This window comes from Microtus oregoni, unplaced genomic scaffold, assembly GCF_018167655.1.
Source record: "Microtus oregoni isolate MIOR12 unplaced genomic scaffold, Mior012 000063F_ref0000156, whole genome shotgun sequence".
In the NCBI taxonomy this organism is placed as follows: Eukaryota; Metazoa; Chordata; class Mammalia; order Rodentia; family Cricetidae; genus Microtus; species Microtus oregoni.
The window spans coordinates 4233645-4254742 of record NW_024543873.1 but is presented as its reverse complement, the minus strand read 5'-3'; the positions used below and the strand labels follow the sequence as shown (position 1 = coordinate 4254742).

The window sequence follows — 21098 nt, the reverse complement described above, 5'->3', positions numbered from 1 at the left end:
ACAGCTATAGTAAAAAAATAAATAAAAAATAAAAGGTGGCATAGTATGGATGAATTTTGAAAACATCACACTAAGTGAAAAAAGTCAGCCAGGAATGGGCATATATGATGTGATGGCATTTGTATAAAATATTCAGAGCTGGCAAATTCATAGAGACAGAAAGCATATTAGCGGTTTCCACAGCCCGTGAGAAGGGAAAGGGAAGGAAATGAATGCTTAATGGTAAAGAGTTTACTTTGAGGCTATGAATTAGATAATGGTGATGGTTTCACAGCATTGAATGTCCCAAGTGTCAATGATGATAAATTGTAAGTTGTGGGCATTTTACAATTAAAGGCAGGTGATGAATATTGAGGTTTCAAAAAATGAGGAGCTTCACATTCTGCTTATGGCAGGGTAGTTGCTTCAGAAAATAATTGGGTAGTTTCTCAAAACATCAAACACGGACTCTCATGTGACTCAGCAATTCTACTCATGTAGCTATGCAACTCCAGCGCCAGCGTGTGCATATGCACACGCACACTCAATCCATGGCAAGGATATGTGCACACAAAAACTTGTACACGAATGTTCACAGTTTTATGTTTTTTCATTACTATTTGTAATTGTGAGTGTATTTGTGTGTGTGTGCACGTGTGTGCACATGAGTACAGGTGCCCATGGAGGCCATAGACACTTTATCCTTCAGGAGGTATTAGCCTCCTGACATGTGTGTTGGGAACTGAACCAGGCATCTCTGAAAGAGCAGCATGTACTCCTGATCTTAGAGCCATCTTTCAAACACCCCTCAAACCTCATAAGTGTTTTGATTCTCTCCCTCCAACACACACACACACACACACACACACACACACACACACACTGTGTACTTATTAGACTTATTAGGTGGTGTGTGTGTGTGTGTGTGTGTGTGTGTGTGTGTGCACTTACAGGCAAAAGAGTGCCACAGTACCTGAATGTGGAGGTCAGAGGAAAACATTCAGAAGTCAGTTTTCCCCTTCAATCCAAGGATTGAACTTAGGTCATCAGGTTTGCATGACAAGCCCTGACTTTCTGACCAAAAATTTGATACAACTTAAATGTAAATCGGATGGTGACTGGATTAGCACATTGTGGTACATGCATATATGTAAGAGAATATCATTTGGTCACAAAAGAAAGTGTTTATATATGCTACAATAGATAAATACTCAAAGTAATTTTATTGGATACTAAATGGGTAAATATAGAAAAAAAATTTATGGAAAAGCAAGATGTTTGATATTGGGCTGAAGAAATGGCTCAGTAAGTTAAGCACATTGGCTACTCTTGCAAAGGACCCAGGTTCAATTCTCAGCACCCACATGGTGGCATACAACCATCTGCAACTCCAGTCTCAAGAAATCTGATACCCTCTTCTAGCTTCCATGGGCATCAGACAGACACCTAGTGTACATAAAGACATACAGGCAAAGCACCCATATATAAAATAAACATTTTTTTTAATTCTCAAAAAATAAACACACCAAAGTATAGTGCAGTTTTAAACATGAAAACTACAAAACTTTAAAAGGGAAAAGTCACGGGAGAAAATAGAGCCAAAGAATTCTTACAGACCTGACATTCAGAAGTACGATCTACAAAAGGAAGAGATGATGTTATAACATCAAAAATTGAATGAAGATAAAAAACGCAAGCAATGGCCTGAGAGAAAATACTGATAAACAGCATAATTTAAAAAGAAATAATACAAGGAATGTTGAAAAACTCTCGAAACTTTAAAAAAAGAGGCAATCCAATCAGAATAAAGACAAATAGCATAAACAGACGCGTTGTCACCATCACCTAGGACATACAGATGGTTAATGAGCGTGCGGATGGATGCCGAACGTATTTACCCGTTAAGAGAAAAGCGAGGCCACAATGAGATGTTACTGCACACCTATCAAAATGTCTGACAAGTGTGAGGAGAAATGGTTCACTCGTCCCAGTCGTTAGGAATGTGAAATGCTGTGCAGTCATTCTGGAAAAGAACTTGGCAGTATGAAACTCAGTGTGCAATTACCAGAGGACCCAGCAAGTTCATTTGTAGGTATTTATCCTAGAGAAATGCAAGCCAACAGAGACCTTAACTTCTGAGGTTCTCACTACAAGAGCGGCCGCAGTTTGCATCAGACCATGGCTTCTCTCAAATGCCATGAGGTAGATAGGTCCTGAAGTTTATGCAGCCATTAGAAGGTGAGGGCGGTTCATGACTAGATCTGGAAAGGGGTAGTGGGGAGCACTAAAGGGCACTCTGTCATATAGTTATGGCAACAACTGTATTTCTCTTCCTCAGATTCAAGTATAGCCTCTAACTTCTCACCTGGAATTCCCACTGCTTCTTCCACATTTCTAACTCCTTCAAGTTTTAGGGAAAACTTTATTTTGCTAGGCTTTGTCTGCTAAGCTAAATTTGGGAAACAACAAAGAACCAAAGCAAAATGGGCATACACACACCTGGCGCGTTATGGTACTCAGTTGTTTGTTTGGCTTCGTGGTGGTTTTTGTTTGTTTGGTTGTTTGGTTGTTTGTTTGGTTTTTGGTATTTGAGACCTTGTCTCTGCTAATCAAAATGTCTGCTTTCTAGAATCTGACTGCAGCAAACAATAGAGCTGGCTTTAGTGTTATCTACTTGTGAGCATGGAAACATGACCATTGTGACATTCTTTAGAACATCCATTCCTGGCCAAAGTTTACAACCTAAGACCTCCACATCAGTCTCTGAACAATAGAACATAGCCTTGCTACTATAAATAAGGCAGGGCTACAAGATAAACCGGGGCCAGGATATAGCTCAGTTGGTAGAGTACAGCTTGCCTAAAACCTTGAGTTTGATCCCCAGACTGTGTAAATGGTGGTGCACAGCTCTGTAATCCCAGCACTCCAAGAGGACAGGAAATTCAAGGTCACCTTCTGCAACATAGTGAGTTTGAGGCCAGCCCAGGATACACAAGACTGTCCCCCAAAACAAAACAACATGACATTCATTCTAATTCAACTAAATTAATTAAAGAAGAAAACTCTGACTTTCATGAATACAGATCCTGTGTGCAGTCTTTTATGCAGCTTTGGTTGAACTCTGGGAAATTATGAGCCGGTTTTCCACAGCGGCATTAGACAAGGTGTCCACGACACAGACGCCCTCGTTGAGCTGAGCTGGGCAAATCTGACTCCATTAAGTAGTTTAGCTGAGCTACACACCTTCAGCTTTCCACATAATCAAATCACACCCCTTTCCGCACAGGAGGAAATTCTGGAACCCAAAAGTGTGGAATCAGTCTCATCCTAATGGATCTATCATGCCATCCAGGTCTCTAAGTGCCTCACTAATAATTTCTCAAAATCATTTGGAATAAACAAACATCTCACTCAAGGCTGCGTGTGTGCAAATTCTGGCACTTTAAATGGATTCTATACCTAAGCGCATAAACCAAAAACCATGGGAGCAATTGGATTAGGAAAGCAAGGCTTTAAAAAATAAACCTCCTCTACCTAGCATTAAGTCACCAAACATTGTCAAACACATCAGTTGCCTCGTTATTTTGTGTGTGCATGTACCTATCTTTGTAACCTCATAAACATATAAATGAGGAAGAGATGCAGATTTCATGTACACCCATACGGTGAGAAATACAGAAGCTGCCAAAAGACTGTAAAATCCTATACTAATCTTAAAATCATCTCTGCCTTCTTCTCCTTTGTTTCTTGCTTGTCTGTATAAGGTTAGTTGGTTGGGGTTTTTTTTTGTTCAAGCTTCTGGGTTTTTTTTTTTAATATTGCTTTTCTCCAAAATCACAAAGAATAAACTGCGGGTGGTAAATACTAAGAATGGATCTTTTTTTTTTTTTTTGGTTTTTCGAGACAGGGTTTCTCTGTGGTTTTGGAGCCTATCCTGGAACTAGCTCTTGTAGACCAGGCTGGTCTCGAACTCACAGAGATCCGCCTGCCTCTGCCTCCCGAGTGCTGGGATTAAAGGCGTGCGCCACCACCGCCCGGCCTAAGAATGGATCTTTACCTGAGAGTGAAATATATGTTAATTAATTTATTCAAAATGAAATGTTAATAATTTATTTAACTTTATTTTATGTGTATTGGTGTGAAGGTGTCTGATCCTCTGGAACTGAAGTTACAGACAGTTCTAGGCTGCCATGTGGGTGGTGGGAATTGAACCCAGATCCTCTGGAAGTGGTCAGCAGCCAGTGCTCTTAAATGCTGAGCCATCTTTCCAGCCTCTCAACACTAAAATTTTTAAAAATAGTGATTCAACTTCACATTCTCATTCTGGTCTTTAATGGGTTAATTTTTCCTAAGTAGTCCTGGTGCATATCATTCAGCCCCTTATGCTTCGTTTCAACAAGTGTTAATAAACTAGCATGGGCTGCTACACTCTTGGAAGATACCTGCATCAAAACCGGTCACAAATATTGTCCATACAATATTTGGCAAAAGGAAAAAAAAGTTCAAGCAGTTTACCAACCAAATATACTCTGCTGGTTAATTTTGCACTCAGCCCTTAGTCTTCTTTAAGTGGGCGCCAGCTCAAGCTTGCACTGGCCTCAGGGTATACTAGGCATGACCATTCTTCCATGTCTTCAACCTATTTTATTTTTTTTTGTCATCCACGCTAATAATGCCTGCCAGGCTAGTAGGCTTCTGCTAATTTGCATGTCACTTAATGACACTTTTTTGAAGCTGCCTCTTCCAAAAGAAGGGGACAGTGACAAAAAAATTTGCTGTCCTTGCTCACTTGGTTATTTCAGAACCCAAATATATTCATATTACCTTCATGACAAGACCCAAGGATAAGAACAGGCTCTCAAATTAATCTTTTGTGGTTTTGAGAGAGAGTCTCTTCATTCCACCAGCTCCTCTGCTTCCATGGTACAAGAACTGCGCTCCTTCCAAAACACTGACCTACACAGACCAAATGTAGCAAAAACCAATGGCCTTTTACAGAGAAGTCATGATCTGTCGGGACACTGCAACTGATAAACTGATACTACTACTAAAGCAACAGCAACATTCCAGAAGAAGCGAGGGGGCTGACTCCTTACAAATCTTCCACTGACTGCACAGCATATTTTCAGTGCAAGCAAGGAAGCAATTAAACTATAGCTAAGAACCTCATTTTCTGTAAGAAAAAAACAAGGGAACCATTTCTCTAACCTCTTCTTTCTCTTAGTTTTGATTTTGTTTGTTTATTCAAGATAGGGTCTTGTTATTTGCCCAGGCTGCCCCTGTACTCCTGAACTTGAACATTCCTTCATGTCAGTTTCCTGAGTACCCAGCCTAAAAGTGGTTGTCACTATGTCCTCCTCATTTAAAAAAAAAAAAAAAAAAACCTTTCTCCTTTCCAGGCAGTGGTGACGCAGGCCATTAATCCTAGCACTCAGAAGGTAGAGGCAGGGGTGTCTCTGAGTTCCAGGTCAGCTAGGGCTGTTACACAGAGAAACCCTGTCTCAAAAAACAAAAACAAAAAGATAAGAAAAAGTTTCTCCTGTGTCATGGTTTGAATATTTAAGGGAAAAAATGTCTTCTAAAGATTCATAGGAAGGTGAGGGATGTGAGAAGAAGCATGTCAACAAGGGCCCATCTGAGGAAGGTGCTCTGTGTCCTTGACCTCTTTCTGTCTCTGTGTGCCTCTTGGCAGCCCAGATGCCATAAGGTATATAATTTTGTTCCTTTGCTTCATTGTGGCCTAAAATAAAGTAGAGTTGTCTTACCTTGAGACGAGGTCTCTCAAACTATGAGCCTTTCTTAAGTTGTCTTCCTTAATTACTTGTTAAAGTAACAATAGAAAACTCGCATGACCAACACGTCTTAAAACCTTTAACCCTCTGTAAAAATGGGTCTTGAAAGCATCAAACGTGGAGAGAAACAATTAATGAATTGAACCTCCTGAAACTGAAAAGCTTCTGTAAAGCAAAGGACATAGTCAACAAGAAAAAACAACAGCCTACAGAATGGGAAAAGATCTTCACTAACCCTGCATCAGACAGAGGACTGATCTCCAAAGTATGCAAAGAACTCAAGAAATTGGTCATCAAAAGAACAAATAATTCAATAAAAAATGGAGTACAAACCTAAACAGAGAACTCTCAACAGAAGAATCTAAAATGGCTGAAAGACACTGAAGGAAATTTTCAACATCCTTAGCCATCGGAGAAATGCAAATCAAAACAACTCTGATATTCCATCTTCACCTCTAAGAATGGACAAGATCAAAATACTGATGACAACTTATGCTAGAAAGATTGTGGGGTAAAGGGAACACTCCTACATTGCTGGTGGGAATGCAAGCTGGTACAGCCCCTTTGAATATCAGTATGACGATTTCTCAGAAAATTAGGAAACGACCTTCCTCAAGACCCAGTAATACCACTTTTGGGTATATATCCAAAGGATGCTCAATCACACCACAAAGACATGTGCTCAACTATGTTCATAGCAGCATTCTTTGTCAAAGTCAGAACCTGGAAACAACCTAAATGTCCCTCGACTGAAGAATGGACAAGGAAAATGTGGTACATTTACACATCTACACAGCAGAAAAAAATAACGACATCTTGAATTTTGCAGTCAAATGGATGGAGCTAGAAAACATCATTTTGAGTGAGGTAACCCAGATCCAGAAAGACAATTATCACATGTACTCACTAACAACTGATTTTTAAACCTAGACAACAATGAGGACATTAAGAGAGACATACATAGATCTAATCTATATGCAAAGTAGAAAAAGACAAGATCTCCTGAGTAAATTGGGAGCATGGGGACCTTGGGGGAGGGTTGAAGGGGAAGGGAGAGGCAGGAGGGGAGCAGAGAAAAATGTAGAGCTCAATAAAACTCAAGAAAAAATAAATTAGTTGTCTGAGTTTAAGAGAGGGAAAAATAAATAGTAGCGTTTACTTCAAAGAGCAACATTTTAAAAGAGCATTATGTGTGAGGGTGTGGGGGTGTGTTTCTGTGTATGCATATGTAGGGTAGTATACACATGTATGAGCATGCATATGGAGGTCCAAAATCAATGTCTTCCTTAATCATCTTATGTGTTGAGACCTGGTCTCTCACTAAATCTAGAGCTGACCAGTTCAGCCAGTAAACCTTGGGATCCTCCCATCTGTCTTCGGCACTGGAATTACAGGCATGTGGGGCCACATCCGGGTGCTGGGGATCAAACTCACCCTCATGCTTCCAACAGAGCCATCTTCTTGGTCCCCTTTCTTAAACTTTTAAAAAGATGTATTCTCAAAAGCAGTTAACCTATGGGGTCCTAATATCCTTAATAGTCACATCAAGTCTCCATTCTGCTTATAAACACAGAAGGCGGACCAGGTGTTGTGAATATTTTTACATACTATTCCAATACTGACTGGCTGCTTAGATTTAGGCAGGAGAGACAGAGAGAGAAAGATAATAGAGATATAAATTGATAGATTAGATAGATAGATAGATAGATAGATAGAAGATAATAGATTGCAATTCTCTGTTTCTTTGTCTAAAAGTAGATTTCAAAATATCTATCTCAAAGGGTTGTCCTGTAAGTTAAGTGAAAAAATGCTCAGGGCTTGGCTAAGCATATACTCCAAAATGGTGGTAGATCCTCACAACCAATCAAGCCAAGACACCTAGACTTAGCAAGTACTATACAGCTCTTTACTTGGACTGACTTGGAGTTCTACACTTTTGCATGTAAATTAAGAAACTTGCCATAATCTGTGAAAGATTGATAATACCCATCTACTACTGATCCTTTCCAATTCAATCAAGTATAATCCAGTGCCCTGTGCCTGCTGGACTGGTAACAACAACCAATTATTAAATAATACTGCAAAAGGTCCTTAAGAGTATTTCTTAGGAGCTGAGGAGATGGCTCACAGGTTAATAACACGCACTGCAGTCAGGCATGATGGTACACACTCTTAGTCCCAGAAGGCAGAAACAGAAAGATCGCTGTGAGTTTGAGGCCAGAACTGCCATGACTACATGACCTGTTCAAAAATAAATAAATAAAAATAAAAAAAGAAGACCATGTATTGCTCTTGTAGAGGACCTGAGTTCAAGTTCCAGCATCTACATCAGACATCTCCACATTATGCAACTGCCTGGGGATCTGACTGCCAAGTTCCAGGGCATCTGATGCCATTGGCCTCCTTGGGCACTTTCACTCATGTGTACATAGACCCACATACATACAATGAATGAGAAATAATTTTTTTTATTGTTTATTTATTATGTATACAATGTTCTGTCTGCATGTATGCCTGTGCACCAGAAGAGGGCACCAGGTCTCATAGATGGGGGTGAGCCACCATGTGGTTGCTGGGAATTGAACTCAGGACCTCTGGAAGAGCAGCCAGTGCTCTTAACCTTTGAGCCATCTCTCCAGCCCAGAAATAATTTTTTTAAATGTTATTTACTTACCCAAGTTTGTCAATACTTATTTTAGGGTTTATTACACAGAATATTTTCAAATCATTCTAGAAGTCTGTAAGAAAAAATTATTCTGTTTGAAGGGAATATGTTTATTAGCTATATATATGGCGTGTGTGCACTGGCATATTCATATATTTTATATTAGCTTGTTTATTGTGTGGTTCAAATCTTCTGCATTTCTATAATTTTTGCTTGTCTATCGACTTTTGGAAGAAATCAGTAGATTTCATAATTTCTCCTTATCACCAGTAAGTTTTCCGTGTATATAATGACATGATTATCTGAAAATTGAATTTGCACTTTGCTGATTTCTTTTTATACCCACGAGTGGTTCTGCTTTAAAGTCTATTTTATTTGATATCTGTGCGCCTACATCAGTTTCCTTCTCCTTAGTGTCTACATAATATATCTATTACAATCCTTCAAGTGCAGCTGGATTTTGTGCCTTTATCCCTTGTAATAACCTGTGTTTTTAATGGGTGAGTTGGCTACCATCTTAAAAAGGCCCTTTTACACTACCTCTCAGTTGCCTAGCTGTAATTTGATCATCCACATTTTTTTTTGACAAATGATCTTGCTATGTAGTACCTGGGCTGGTCTCAATCTCACTTGTAACCTATGCTCTGCTCAAAGTCACAGAAATCTTCCTGTCTCAGTCTCCTCAGCCATGTACAGTCACACCTGGATGCCCAAGTGACTTTCTAAAAATCCCCTTCCTTTCTTCACTCCTGTGAGCAGTTAACAAAAGCCCAAGAATCTCAATGAGAATTGGAGCTGAGTCTACCAACCATTTGTACTCTTTACTAGTACAGTTAATGCTGGCACTGTCCTTGGAGGAGAGAAAAACCTTCTAAGACCCTTGTTCCTCTCCCTTCAGAATCATAGTATCGAACCAATAGACCGCAAAGAGTTAAAGTTCCCCCCAGGAAGTTTATGGTTAAAAGGGGAAATGATCAAGCCAGAGGAGGAACTTGCCTCGCATGAAGAGATTTCATACAGTTCTGACACCCTTGCATAACAGACCCGACCAGTGACAATGTCTTGACTAGGACTGCTCCATTATGCATACCTCCTGCCCTCTATTTAAACCTAAAAGTGTCAGCACACTGAATATGGGCTGCGGGGATCACCTGACCCCTTTTATTTGTTCCTCTTCACAATCTGACCATACTGAATAAATCTCCTTCTGGTTTTCGTGATTGTCTTTTTAATTGGCATACTGAGGATGAGCCTGGTTTGCTGGAGTTAACAGAACCCAGTCTGTGACCCTAAAAATTTCAATAACAATAGGGAAAAGTCAATTAATGCAAGGGATTGTGCACACAGGGCTAATCCATCTGATATAAATCAATACACCGCACAGTTCACTTGCTCTGCGGTTCCACAGACAAGTACATGGATGTAATTCACCAGGACTAAATCCATCACAAGCAGCAGCCCAGTTCTCTCAGGCTCACTAGGGCATCTATGCTAGTAAAATTTAAAAACCAATCAAACTGAATAAGAAATCTTCGTTGCAGACATTTACACTGTGGAAGAGCGCAATTCTTGACAATTTAGAGTAAATGAAGTGCAAATTATTCTCTTATAACTCAAAATTGAAGCTTAAATTGTCAGTGAAAAAAAGCCCATAGTTTAATCAGAAAAATATATTTATTGGTAATTCCCATGAGCTCACATTTGATATATTTATATCATAGGATAACAAGTTCAAAATTATTGCTAACTTATAAGTAAGAAATTTATGCAGAATTTGCATGTATTGAATTTTATTTTGAATCTGCATGTATTCCTATATTTGAATATTTATAATATTCCAGAAAAAGCACAGTAGAATGTGCAAGACAGATTTATTTAGTGCAATGCTCTGAAATGTGTCAGAGTCTTCAACACTGTTCTAGAAGGCAAAATGGCAGAAATAACAAATGGATGCAATAAGACCAACTGAATAATCCGCACAGCCCAAGACCTAGTGGAGCGAGAAAAGCTCTCTTGCCAATAAATATTTTACTGAAATTCAGACAAATATTTCCCTAAGCTTACAATGGCATTGTTTTACATGACATGTACCATTAAGTGGATTATTCATTATCCTTTAATGGAAAGAGGGAAATTCCCATTCATGCCTTTCTTTCTAAACTCAATCACTAAATACCATGTTTTTTGTTATGGAATGTCAATATTAGCTTTTTGACCATGAATGACATTGTTTATGCTGTCAAAATAACTTCCACACTGAGCGTAGTTTCAATGGAGGTTCAACAATAAGAGTGTGCACCTTGATAGATGTATACGGAGCTGCCCCACAGACATCCAGAATAGCTGGGAAATAAAGTGTTCTAGTGGCCTTCACGAATGTCTAATCAAAGGGAAAGTTCTTAGACAGTGAAACTGCTCTAAGAAGGCTGTCCAGCTGTAGACCCTTCTTTCCTGAATGAAAGCGACACATGCACTAACGGATAGCAGTCCTCACAGATGCTGAGAATCATAACCCTTAACCAATCTCAAGGCTTTGCTCTTCTACCTGTGCCATCAGCTCACTTAGAGTAAGTACCATGAAGGCCAACGTTCTCACTAATCTTGAAGAGCCATGGTCAAGCAAAACCAAGCCTTCTAATTCCAACCGAGGAAAAGTATTAGCTTCCTGTTGCCCTGAGTCCGACAGTGAAGAAGAAACAATAGCCAATCACCTAGACATTTCTATGCTATGCTGGTGTAGAGTTCCATGGAATGTCAGAAATAGATTAGCCAATTAGGCGAAAAATCAGCTTCCACTGCTGGACTAATGTGACTTAGCAGCGCTGGCTTTGAGTGGGAGGGTTGACTGGACTGAAGCTACTCTCCTCATTAAGGGCTATCAGGACATCGAAAGGCTAATGAAACAACCACAGACAGTCTTTAGGGAGCAAAAGTTAGACACAAGTAAATTTTTCACAGACACAAAAAAACTTTGTCTAAAAAACTTGGTATTGTTTACTCATTTATTTATTCATCTATCTATCTATCTATCTATTTATTTATTTATTTATTTTGAGGCAGGGTCTGGGCTAACCCAGAAATCAATACTTAGGTTAGTCTGGCCTTGAACTCACAGAGATTTGCCTGCCTTTGTCTCTGGAGCACTTGGTTTAAAGGTGTGTGCTGCCAGTCCAACTATGTCTACTTGTATAATCAAATTGATATGCTTGCAAATAAAATTCAAAATTCTCAGAATATCAGAATAAGAAAAACAAATCACTTCCCCATCTCTTAAGATCCAAGTGTGTCTTCTTCATGTCTATATTCTTTATTGCTTACATTTAGCAAAGATAGATTTTTCTATTAATTTCTTATTCCTCCTCTGCTTTAAAAAGGAAAAGAAACAGTTTTAGTTATACTGGTTTCATAATTCTATGGGGTTTTTGCTTAGTAATGAGTCACTAACATGTCCCATATTTTATAACAGGACATTGACATGGGTTTTGCATTAGTAATCCTCCAAGTGAATTCCCTGATACCCTCGAAGCATTCTTGTCTTGCTTTTTAAAAAAAAAAAAATAACTACTTATCCTTTCTCTTTTTTAACATTTTATTTATTTATTTATTTATTTATTATGTCTTCAATATTCTGACTGTGTGTATGTCAGCAGGCCAGAAGAGGGCACCAGACCTCATTACAGATGGTTGTGAGCCACCATATGGTTGCTGGGAATTGAACTCAGGACCTTTGGAAGAGGAAGCAATGCTCTTAACCACTGAGCCATCTCTACAGCCCCGAAGCATTCTTTTCTATGTGGACTTCCTGTTCCCACTGTTTCAACTGAGATTGTTCTCACAACACCTAGTATTTCCCCCATCGCTTCTCTAATAGTTTTAATTCATTAGCTTGTAACTCTCTCCCACTCTACAGAGGCAAGGACGGTCTACCTGGTTCATCGAAAGGCCCACAGCATAAAGTTTTAGTGGTGATAGCAGGGACTTAATGCAGGTGGAGGTTTGTTTCAATGAAACCCCAGGAAGTAACTTATGGGCTAAAGAAAAAAATATTGTGGTACTGTGGATTGAACCCTGGACCTCACACATCCTAGTCAAGCACCCTGCTACTGAGCAATATATCTCTCTAGTGAGGAATAAATATGCTTGATGTTCTAGCTTTACATTATCTAATTTATTTCCATAAGGAACATTCAAATGTATACAGCCAACAATAACTTATAATAATTTTGATATACATCCTTCTCAGCACTAGCTACTAATATTTTATTTTTGGTTTGGTGGTAATGTAGATTAGTTTTTATATTTTTGAATTAGGGTTAAATAGAGAGTAAAAAAAGTTGCCCTAAGTTTAAATGCTTCTATTTGCATTTCTTTAGTACCAGGGAGACTGAGTCTTTTTTTTTTCCATGTCTACAAACTAGTCCTGGGCCTCATGTCCTAAACTGGACATGCCCTTTGTTTCTCTAATCAAGTCATAGCGTTTCTTTGTACAGAAAAGATTTCAGCCTTTTGTCTGTTGTAATTGTTGCACATATTTCCATGAGTTTGACACATGCCTTTTCATTTTTGCTTGTTCTTTCTTTTGACAGATAACATTCTCATTTTTATGTAATCATAACTGTCTATCTTTTACTTTATTCAAACCTCTTTTCTCTGGCTAAGAGGGCCAAGCGTGAAGTGTAGCTATCATTTAAATAATAATGCCAATTGTGAATTCAGATGAACTAGGTTCACAGATTCCCACATACACCACTAAGCTTTAACCAGGGCCAGAGCCACTGTTCCCATCTCCTTACGAACCCTGCCCACTAGGACTCTAGGCAACATGCACCAGCCACTGTGCCTTAGCATTCTCCCAGCCCAAACTACATCCCTACTCAATCTCTCTGGTTTAATCTATGGCACTCTCAATTGGAGAGTAGAAATCAGAGAGGTACCTTTAAATGTCTTTACTTACTGTTGTTCCTTTGATACTCTTCTGTTTAAGACCTCATACTCACATGGATTCATATTCTTCATCACATTTCCAGATTCCTTATGGTGGGGTGTCACCCCCATCTACCTCCACAGCCATTACTTCCCCAAGTTTGAACCTTCTCTCGGTTTGCTCCTAGCGAGGTCAAGCTCATAATACCCACTGGCTCCATTTTGCCATGACGATGCCATAATTAGTCACAGGGCCTCAAGGACCCATAAACCTTCTCAAACAGATCTCTTCCTTTTCTAATATTTATTTATTTATTATGTATACAATATTCTGTGTGTCTGCCTGCAGGCCAGAAGAGGGCACCAGATCTCAGTTCAGATGGTTGTGAGCCACCATGTGGTTGCTGGGAATTGAACTCAGGACCTTTGGAAGAGCAGGCAATGCTCCTAACCACTGAGCCATTTCTCCAGCCCAGATCTCTTTCTTTTCAGCTTGTCCTTCATACTTTATAGAGGATCAGGCTTTGGGAAACATCTTGTTTAAATCTCCCGTTTTGCAGAGAACACATTGCAGGCCAGGAAGAGGAAAGAACCTTCTCAGGTCATGCAGTCCTCCCCCCACCATCTTGTCTATACTACACATTCCTACATATCACATGGCAACCTTTAGTGCCTTTAGGCAGAAGAGGATGACCTGGGCTTTCTCGACAGTGGTTTATCTCTAATCTCTTCAACTGCTGGCACTAGAACAGGGCCCTGATTATTATGTCTGGTTTAGAGATTAGATCTGAACTAGCACACAACAGATGAAAGGGTCTCTGCTTTTTAATATACCCAGATAAATGCTTGACATTTTAAGGCATTCCTGATTTTCAGATAGTTTTCAAACAAAACACATCTACTTTTGAAAATATCTACAGTACCACATTGTTCACGGCTGCCGTCAGCTCTAGAAGAGCATTGTCTTCCCTGAAATATAACGGACAGTTTCCTGGAATTTAATTTCATGAGCGACACTGGGAAAGGATGCGCATTCTTTTAATGTCATTTCATGCCATCTCAGTTGACAACTGATGCCCATAAAAAGCAAGCTTTAGTATTTTAATTGCCACATCTTGGCAGTAACCTTAGATTATCAACAGAAGCTAACTCTGAGTAACAGTTTAGACTACCTGAGAACTGGGGAGTCTTGCTGAAGATGGAATAATCTGTTGGCAATCCATACAAAGTCGTTAACAAATCCAGCTAGACTTCTACACACACTGTTGTTCCTCTCTCATTCATGTTCTCTTTCGCCACTGCCCATCATCCTGCTCTTTATTATCATTTGAATATTAATTTTCCTGCACAGGATCAAATTTTGAATGCCTAGTTCCCAGCTGGTGGCACTATTTTGGGAACTGGGAGAAATGTTAGGAGATAGGGCCCTAGCTAGATGGAAGGGGTCAGTGAGGACAGATCCTTAGGGATACCTTACTCCTTCCTGCTTCTCTGCTTCCTGTCTGCTATGAGGTGAGAAAAAGTCCTCTGCCAGCTGTTCCTGTTGCCTTGATATCCTACCCGAGGACATGGAACCTCTGAAATGGGGCACAAAGAAATCTTTCTTCCCTTTAAATCGCTTCTATTGGGTACTTGGTATCAGTGACTATAAACAACACAAAAGCACTCACCAAGAGATAAGCTAAGCAAAGGCATCGAGATTGGAGAAGTGGCTCAATGGCTAAAAGTACTGTCTGCTCTTCTGGAGGACAAGGTTCAATTCCCAGCACCCACATGGTTCACAAGCATCCCAGGAATCCAATATCCACTTCTGGATCCTGAGAGCATAAGGTATGCACATGGTGCACACACACTCATGAAGGCAGAGTACTGTATACATAAAATATAAATCTTAAAAAGAAAAAAGAAGGAGGGAGGTAAAAGAAGGGAGGGAGAGAGAGAGAGAGAGAGAGAGAGAGATCTTCAATTAAATGAAGGTGAGAGACCAATGGATCACAGACAGGTGGGCCACATGGGTGGCACTGCTTGCTATAACAATTCATTCACTCCCTGCCTCATCTTGCACCACATACCTGCCTGTTTCTTGCCTTGCTGCAAAAGCAATAGAGAGGAACTACAAGTAAGGACATGCATGGGATGATCAGGCACATGAACTCTATTCTAGCTTTTTCAGAAACCATTTTAAAAGAGATGGAAAGCTTTTTTTATCATATTTGTAAATGAATGGCTGACTTCACCAAACAGAAAGCTTTTCTACATCTAAACGAAAACCTTTTAGTTCATTCCTATCAACAATATGCTACTGGATTTTAATGGTATCCTTCCATGTGGCTGCTCAAACTGCAGGGATATTAAAATCTAGACTGCAGCAGATATGCAAATTCTGAGACTGGCTCCAGCCAAGGGCCTTGAGTCCACACCCATCCCATGGGCACCAGCCAGCATCCTACCAAGTGAAGAACAGGGTTTGTGCACTTTCTTGGCAGTTTTAAAATCCTCCCACAGACCAAGTAACACACTAGAATTGGCTAGAAACATCGGAAGTTTGGGCCTGGAAAAAGCCTGTAGAATTGGGGAATGTGAACAGCTGGTGTACAACAATGTTTTGATACATTTTTTAAATGGTCTTCAAAATTCTAAAGTCAGCAGAACTCTTTTCTGACCTCAGGCAACATACTGGCAAACAGATGGATGAAGCACAATGTCTAATTTATTTTTTAGGAAATATTAGTTTAATAAACAACTTGAGCTTTTCTCAGGCTCTGTGTCTAGCTCCCTGTCTTCCCTCCTTCACTCTCTCCCCCGCCCCCAGACAATATGATCAGTCATTTCTATTCAACAATATATTATTATATATAAGCCAAGCACTTTACCAGTCACAGAAGCATGAAACCATTTCAGATGTTGCAGGGATGGAAGGATTCAGGGGCTTGCTTTACGGTCCCATGTGCCTTCTTGGTAATCCAAATGCAAGTGAAAGGCTCATCCTCAGAAGGTGGCTCCTTCTGTCACTCACCAACCATACTTCCAATCTAGCTCCATTCTATTTACCTTTACAGAGGTTTCCAACATAAAAAGAAGCCTCCCAGCAGTCTAGCCTCAAGACCTACTCTCACTGAAAATAAAGCCTTCTTGGTACAGAAATCCATTCTTCTTAGGTCAGGATGGCAACTATGGCCCAACCATTCCACCTAAGCTACAAGTGTAAAATGGCTGATAACAGTAATAATGGAAGTGAAAGCAATCCCAGCTAGTATTTATAATCACTAGTAGGAAATACCTCATTGTGTTTTGGTAAAACTGTTCATCAAAAGTGTATGGAGTCAGACAAAACTGGAGACCAATTTTTGCTGTGTCACCAAAGACCACAATGACCTTGGAGAAGCCCTTCAGCCTCTTTGGATCTCAATGTCTTCTGATAAAAGGGAATATTCTTGTCCTGCCTGCCTTCCTCCAAAAGACAGCACGCATTCTTCCCAGAAAAATAGCAAGACAATATGAAAGCTCATTACAAAATAGAAAAATAGAATGTTCTGACTATACAGGCTGCTCTACCAGGAAACTTCAAAGGTGTATTCTGTAGTCCTGAGACTAGCATCTCACCCCAGCAATCACTAATCATATAGTTGCACTGACTACTAAATTTTTATCTCCCATGAGAAATCGTATATGCATGCATGCATACACATTGTCAGAGCTCATCCTGCAAGCAGGGACCTGTCAATATTCTGGAAAATCCTGGATCCCTCTTGCTATCACTGAATAATTCTGGAGATGAGCAGAAAGGAGTGAAATAATAAAGGTGCCCTTGAGGTGGTATTGTACTTTTCTAGGAATTTGTACTTCGTTTTCATAAATACTGTATAATCAACTGACTTTTCTAAACGTGGTTCTTCTTTGGTTAGACTAGATGGCACTGTGGTATCACCCTTTTAATGCCCAAGGAAATCACATTGCATTACAAACAATTTTTGCTCCATTTGGGGACAATCGAAAAGGCTACAATGAGTCCTGGTTATCCTATAGATTACATTTGAAATCAGCTCTTCCTGGATCATTCCCAGTCACCCAGAACCTGAGCTGACCATTGTGTGCCTAGGTTATGGAAGTCCTGCCAAAGGACAAGGACTACTTAATAGATAATTCAGACCACATTAATAGTGTATGTTCAGACATCACATGCCAACCTTCATGTTCAAAGAACTGGAAACATGCCACATACATGTGAGAGACAAAGCTATGGCTTCCACGACAGTCAAGACTTCTCTTTTCCTTCCTCACCACTGCTCTAGGAGTGGGAGTCTACTTTCGCCCCAGAGATTGCTTTGATCACCATCCCTCAGTACATCTACAAGCTTAGCTAGCATAAGAAACCATTTACAGTACTGCCAAGGTGACCACAGTGCTGTTGTGACAATAACTTACACAATTCTTGCCATGAACTGAGGCGCAACCTTCCTGTGGCCAAGGTTTTCTTGAGACAGGAAAAGAAATGAGTTAGTATAGACAAGAATTGAAAGTTCAAAGGTTTCAGCCAGACCGCTGGACTTTCAGAAAAGCCACTGTAAACTGAGTCTGCGACCAGAAACCAGAGGATCCCTTTGCCGAAGCTAGATAGAAGAAACCACACCCGCGGTTCATTCTTAACAGTCACCTGCAAAACACCACTATGGCTAAGAAACTGAGTGGGCGTCCCCATGGGATATGGAAGGCAAGACGGGTCCAGTTGGGCAAAGGCAGCAGCAGCACCCTTGAAGGTCCATGATGTCACCAAAATGGGCAAAGCAAGACACACATGACCATGTCCTTACACACTGGAAGATCGCAGTTCCTCTCCCTGCAACTGACTCATTCATAGACTCTCTGACCCAGCCTAGATAATTTTTTTCAAGAGCTCTGTGAAACAATAGCCCTGGCTGTGCTGGTTTCACTCCAAAACAGCTCCTTTTGTCCACTCCACAGCATCCCATGACCTCCAGGAATTGGTAGAGAGAAGAAAATGCCCTGCTGGCTACAAACTACTCATAAATCAGCTCTTCCTGGATCATTCCCAGTCACCCAGAACCTGAGCTGACCATTGGGTGCCTAGGTTATGGAATTCCTGAGCCTCAGAAATAAGCTCCCAGGCCCCCTGAAGTCCCTAAAGGTTTAGAGCAACTTGTCAGTTAGTCGTCAGTCTGCCAGGGTGCCCCGTCATATCTGAAAAGGACTGTGGACACTTTGAGTGTAGGCAGCAGTGAGGGGCACAGGATGAGAGCTGGGAGGTCTCACTGAGTATCATCAGACAGTGGCAGAATGACACCCACTCTCCAGAGAAAAGTGAGGCCTGGGGTGGGGAGGGAATAGAACCCAGGAATGAAGACCACAGGAAGGTGAAAAAGACAGAGAAGCAAAGTGGAAAGGGAGATAAATCATAGAAAGAGAAAGATCAGGAAGAGGAAGGAAGGAACCAACAGCAGACAAGATGGGCCGAGAATTTTCCACTAGAGAAAGCCAGAAACTCAAAGGGGAAAGAGAATGTAGGTGCAGGAAACTGAGACGAATCACCAAAGAGAGAAGGAACTGGGCCTTCGAACCAGGTGAGGAGGGAAGAGGCAAAAGAGGCTAAAGCCAGAGACTCTGCTTGCAGAGCACAAATTTTAGGGCTCTCTAGTGCTCTGAGTGTGGTGCCCAGTTTTGGCTGCTGTTGGGGATGCTCATTCCAGGCTGCCAGGTCACTTCCCCCACAACCGATCTCAACCACCAAACAGTCCAACCTTCTGATGGGCAGACCAGCTGTCCGGGGCTGCAGCCCAAAGACTTCCTGACAGTGCCACAGAGCAAAGAAGATATGATCTAGGGTACCTAGGGGTTCTACCTATCAGGGACTCAACACTCAGGCGCTAAGGTGTGCACAGAGTCCCCAGCAACTGCAGGCACAGCCTTTCCCGCCCCTGGCTGTGCACAGAGTCCCCAGCAACTGCAGGCACAGCCTTTCCCGCCCCTGGTTGACCCACTAAGAAGTAGCCAAAGACTCACCTGGAAGGTCTCAGCCTGGCATCTCGCTTGCCGTCCACCACTGCGGGCACGCAGCTGGTCAGCTCGGTCCAGTCGGCATGCAGCCCGCAGCTCCAGCCGGTGGAGAACCTGGAGAAGAGCCAGGTCTCCCTCTTACCCGGCCGGTGGCAAGTGCATTTCTTCTGCCCCACGCGGCACTCACACGGCTGCTCCAGCTGGATGTTGCGTACCAGGTGATGGCCAAAAGTGGTGCCCCCAGTCTTCTGGATGTGCAGGAACACGATCAGGTCATCGCCCTTGATGTCGAAGTCTACCTTGCGCAGGAGATCACCGCGGCTGAAATTGTAGCGGGGTACAAACCTGGAGGAGTTCTCATCCTCCGAGCGGTACGGATCGGGCACCGGGGAGCTGAACGCCTGCAGGCGGAGGAGCTGGCATTCTGTGCCGGGGCACACGTATTGGAGAACGATCATGGCAAATAGGAACAGCATCACCAAAGCCAGCAGCAGCTTGTTGGATTTCTCATCCATATTCCCGAAGCTGGGGGAAACCCAAGCTCATTACGTCAGTCCCGCAGCTAGGCCCCGCTCCCATCCCCATCCCACTTGGCCCATGGGACTCTCCGGGGCTCCTGACCCTAGTCCCCTCCGCGTGCGCGAGCTGCTGACCCGAAACGCGGGCTTCCTTGGCGCCTGTCTCATTGCCCACCGAGTGGCCGCTGGGAGTGGGCTGGGGTTTCAGGGTTCCCCTGGAAAAGAGGGAAGGAGCCCGTGGGCTGCAGGACTTTGCAAGCGGAGGCTGCGCTGCCCTTTCCCGCTGAACGGCAGGGAGGGAGCCGCACCGCGGTCAGTTGCGCTCTCAGCCGGTCCCGAGTCCCCCAGCCCAGTCACCGCAGGCTCGCTGGAACTTTGAGCCTTACCCTCCAGCCCCAGCTGCCTTCCCTCTTCTCGCTGCCCCGGCTCACCCTGGACTCAGAGCGCGAACCCCAATTTCGCCCACAACGTACCTGGAAAAGGGACTGAAAATCTTGGAGAAGATCGCACTGAGCACGTGCTTGAGCGAGTGGCCCATGGCTGCCAGGCCCCGAGTGAGCAGGGCCCGGCAGAGGGAGCCCAGGTCCCAGCGTCGCCTGAGGTCGTGCATCCGCCTGCGGCGGCCTCGAGGCAGCAGCGCGAAGAACCGGGCGCACAAGGCTCCCGCCAAGAAAGAAAATGCCTTTGGGGGCTCGTCCTGGAGCGGCCGGGAGTTGAATCCCAGAGACACACCCCTAGGAGGGCTGGCGCGGACTGAGGCGGCGACCGACCCGGGCTGGCTTGCTGCCAATTCGGCCTCTACTCTGGAATGCCGGCGGGGACAGGTGGTGCGGGCGGGCGCTCCTTGCTCCAGTTGCAGCGGTGGTCGCCCGAGCGCCCGGGCTGCAAGAGCGGGCAGTGCCATTCCCCCCTTCAGGCAACTCAGGGTACTAAGGATCAGGAGCGAGCTTGAATTTATATAATAATGCCTCGCGCCCAAGAGCCCCAGCCACTTCACAAGCAAAAGACCTGCGTTTTCTCCTGTGCTGGAGAACGGAGGTCACTCCAGAGAGCGCATCACTCCACTTTGGCTCGTAATTTCAATCTCCCTTAAAATAGCAAAGGCGTAAATTGGACCTTTTCCCTCTCTCTTTGCCAATTTCCATTCTGCAACGGAAGAGGGGGTATTTTCTGAAAAGGTAAGTCAGCATGGAAATAAAGCATGACTAA

The 21098-nt window shown here is 42.4% G+C and overlaps 1 protein-coding gene across 2 annotated transcripts in view; it reads right to left on the bottom strand.

Moving 5' to 3' along the window:
- The window catches only part of LOC121439864 (heparan-sulfate 6-O-sulfotransferase 2-like), a 283772-nt gene extending 262979 nt beyond the window's left edge, over nt 1–20793 (bottom strand). For both annotated transcript variants that reach the window (XM_041640487.1, XM_041640488.1), the window contains exons 1-2: nt 20363–20793; nt 19378–19896 (exon numbers count right to left, since the gene is read on the bottom strand). In XM_041640487.1, the coding sequence (XP_041496421.1) occupies nt 19378–19896; nt 20363–20793 (950 nt within the window). The remainder of the gene's footprint in view (nt 1–19377; nt 19897–20362) is intronic.
- Nucleotides 20794–21098: the final 305 nt, after the last annotated feature.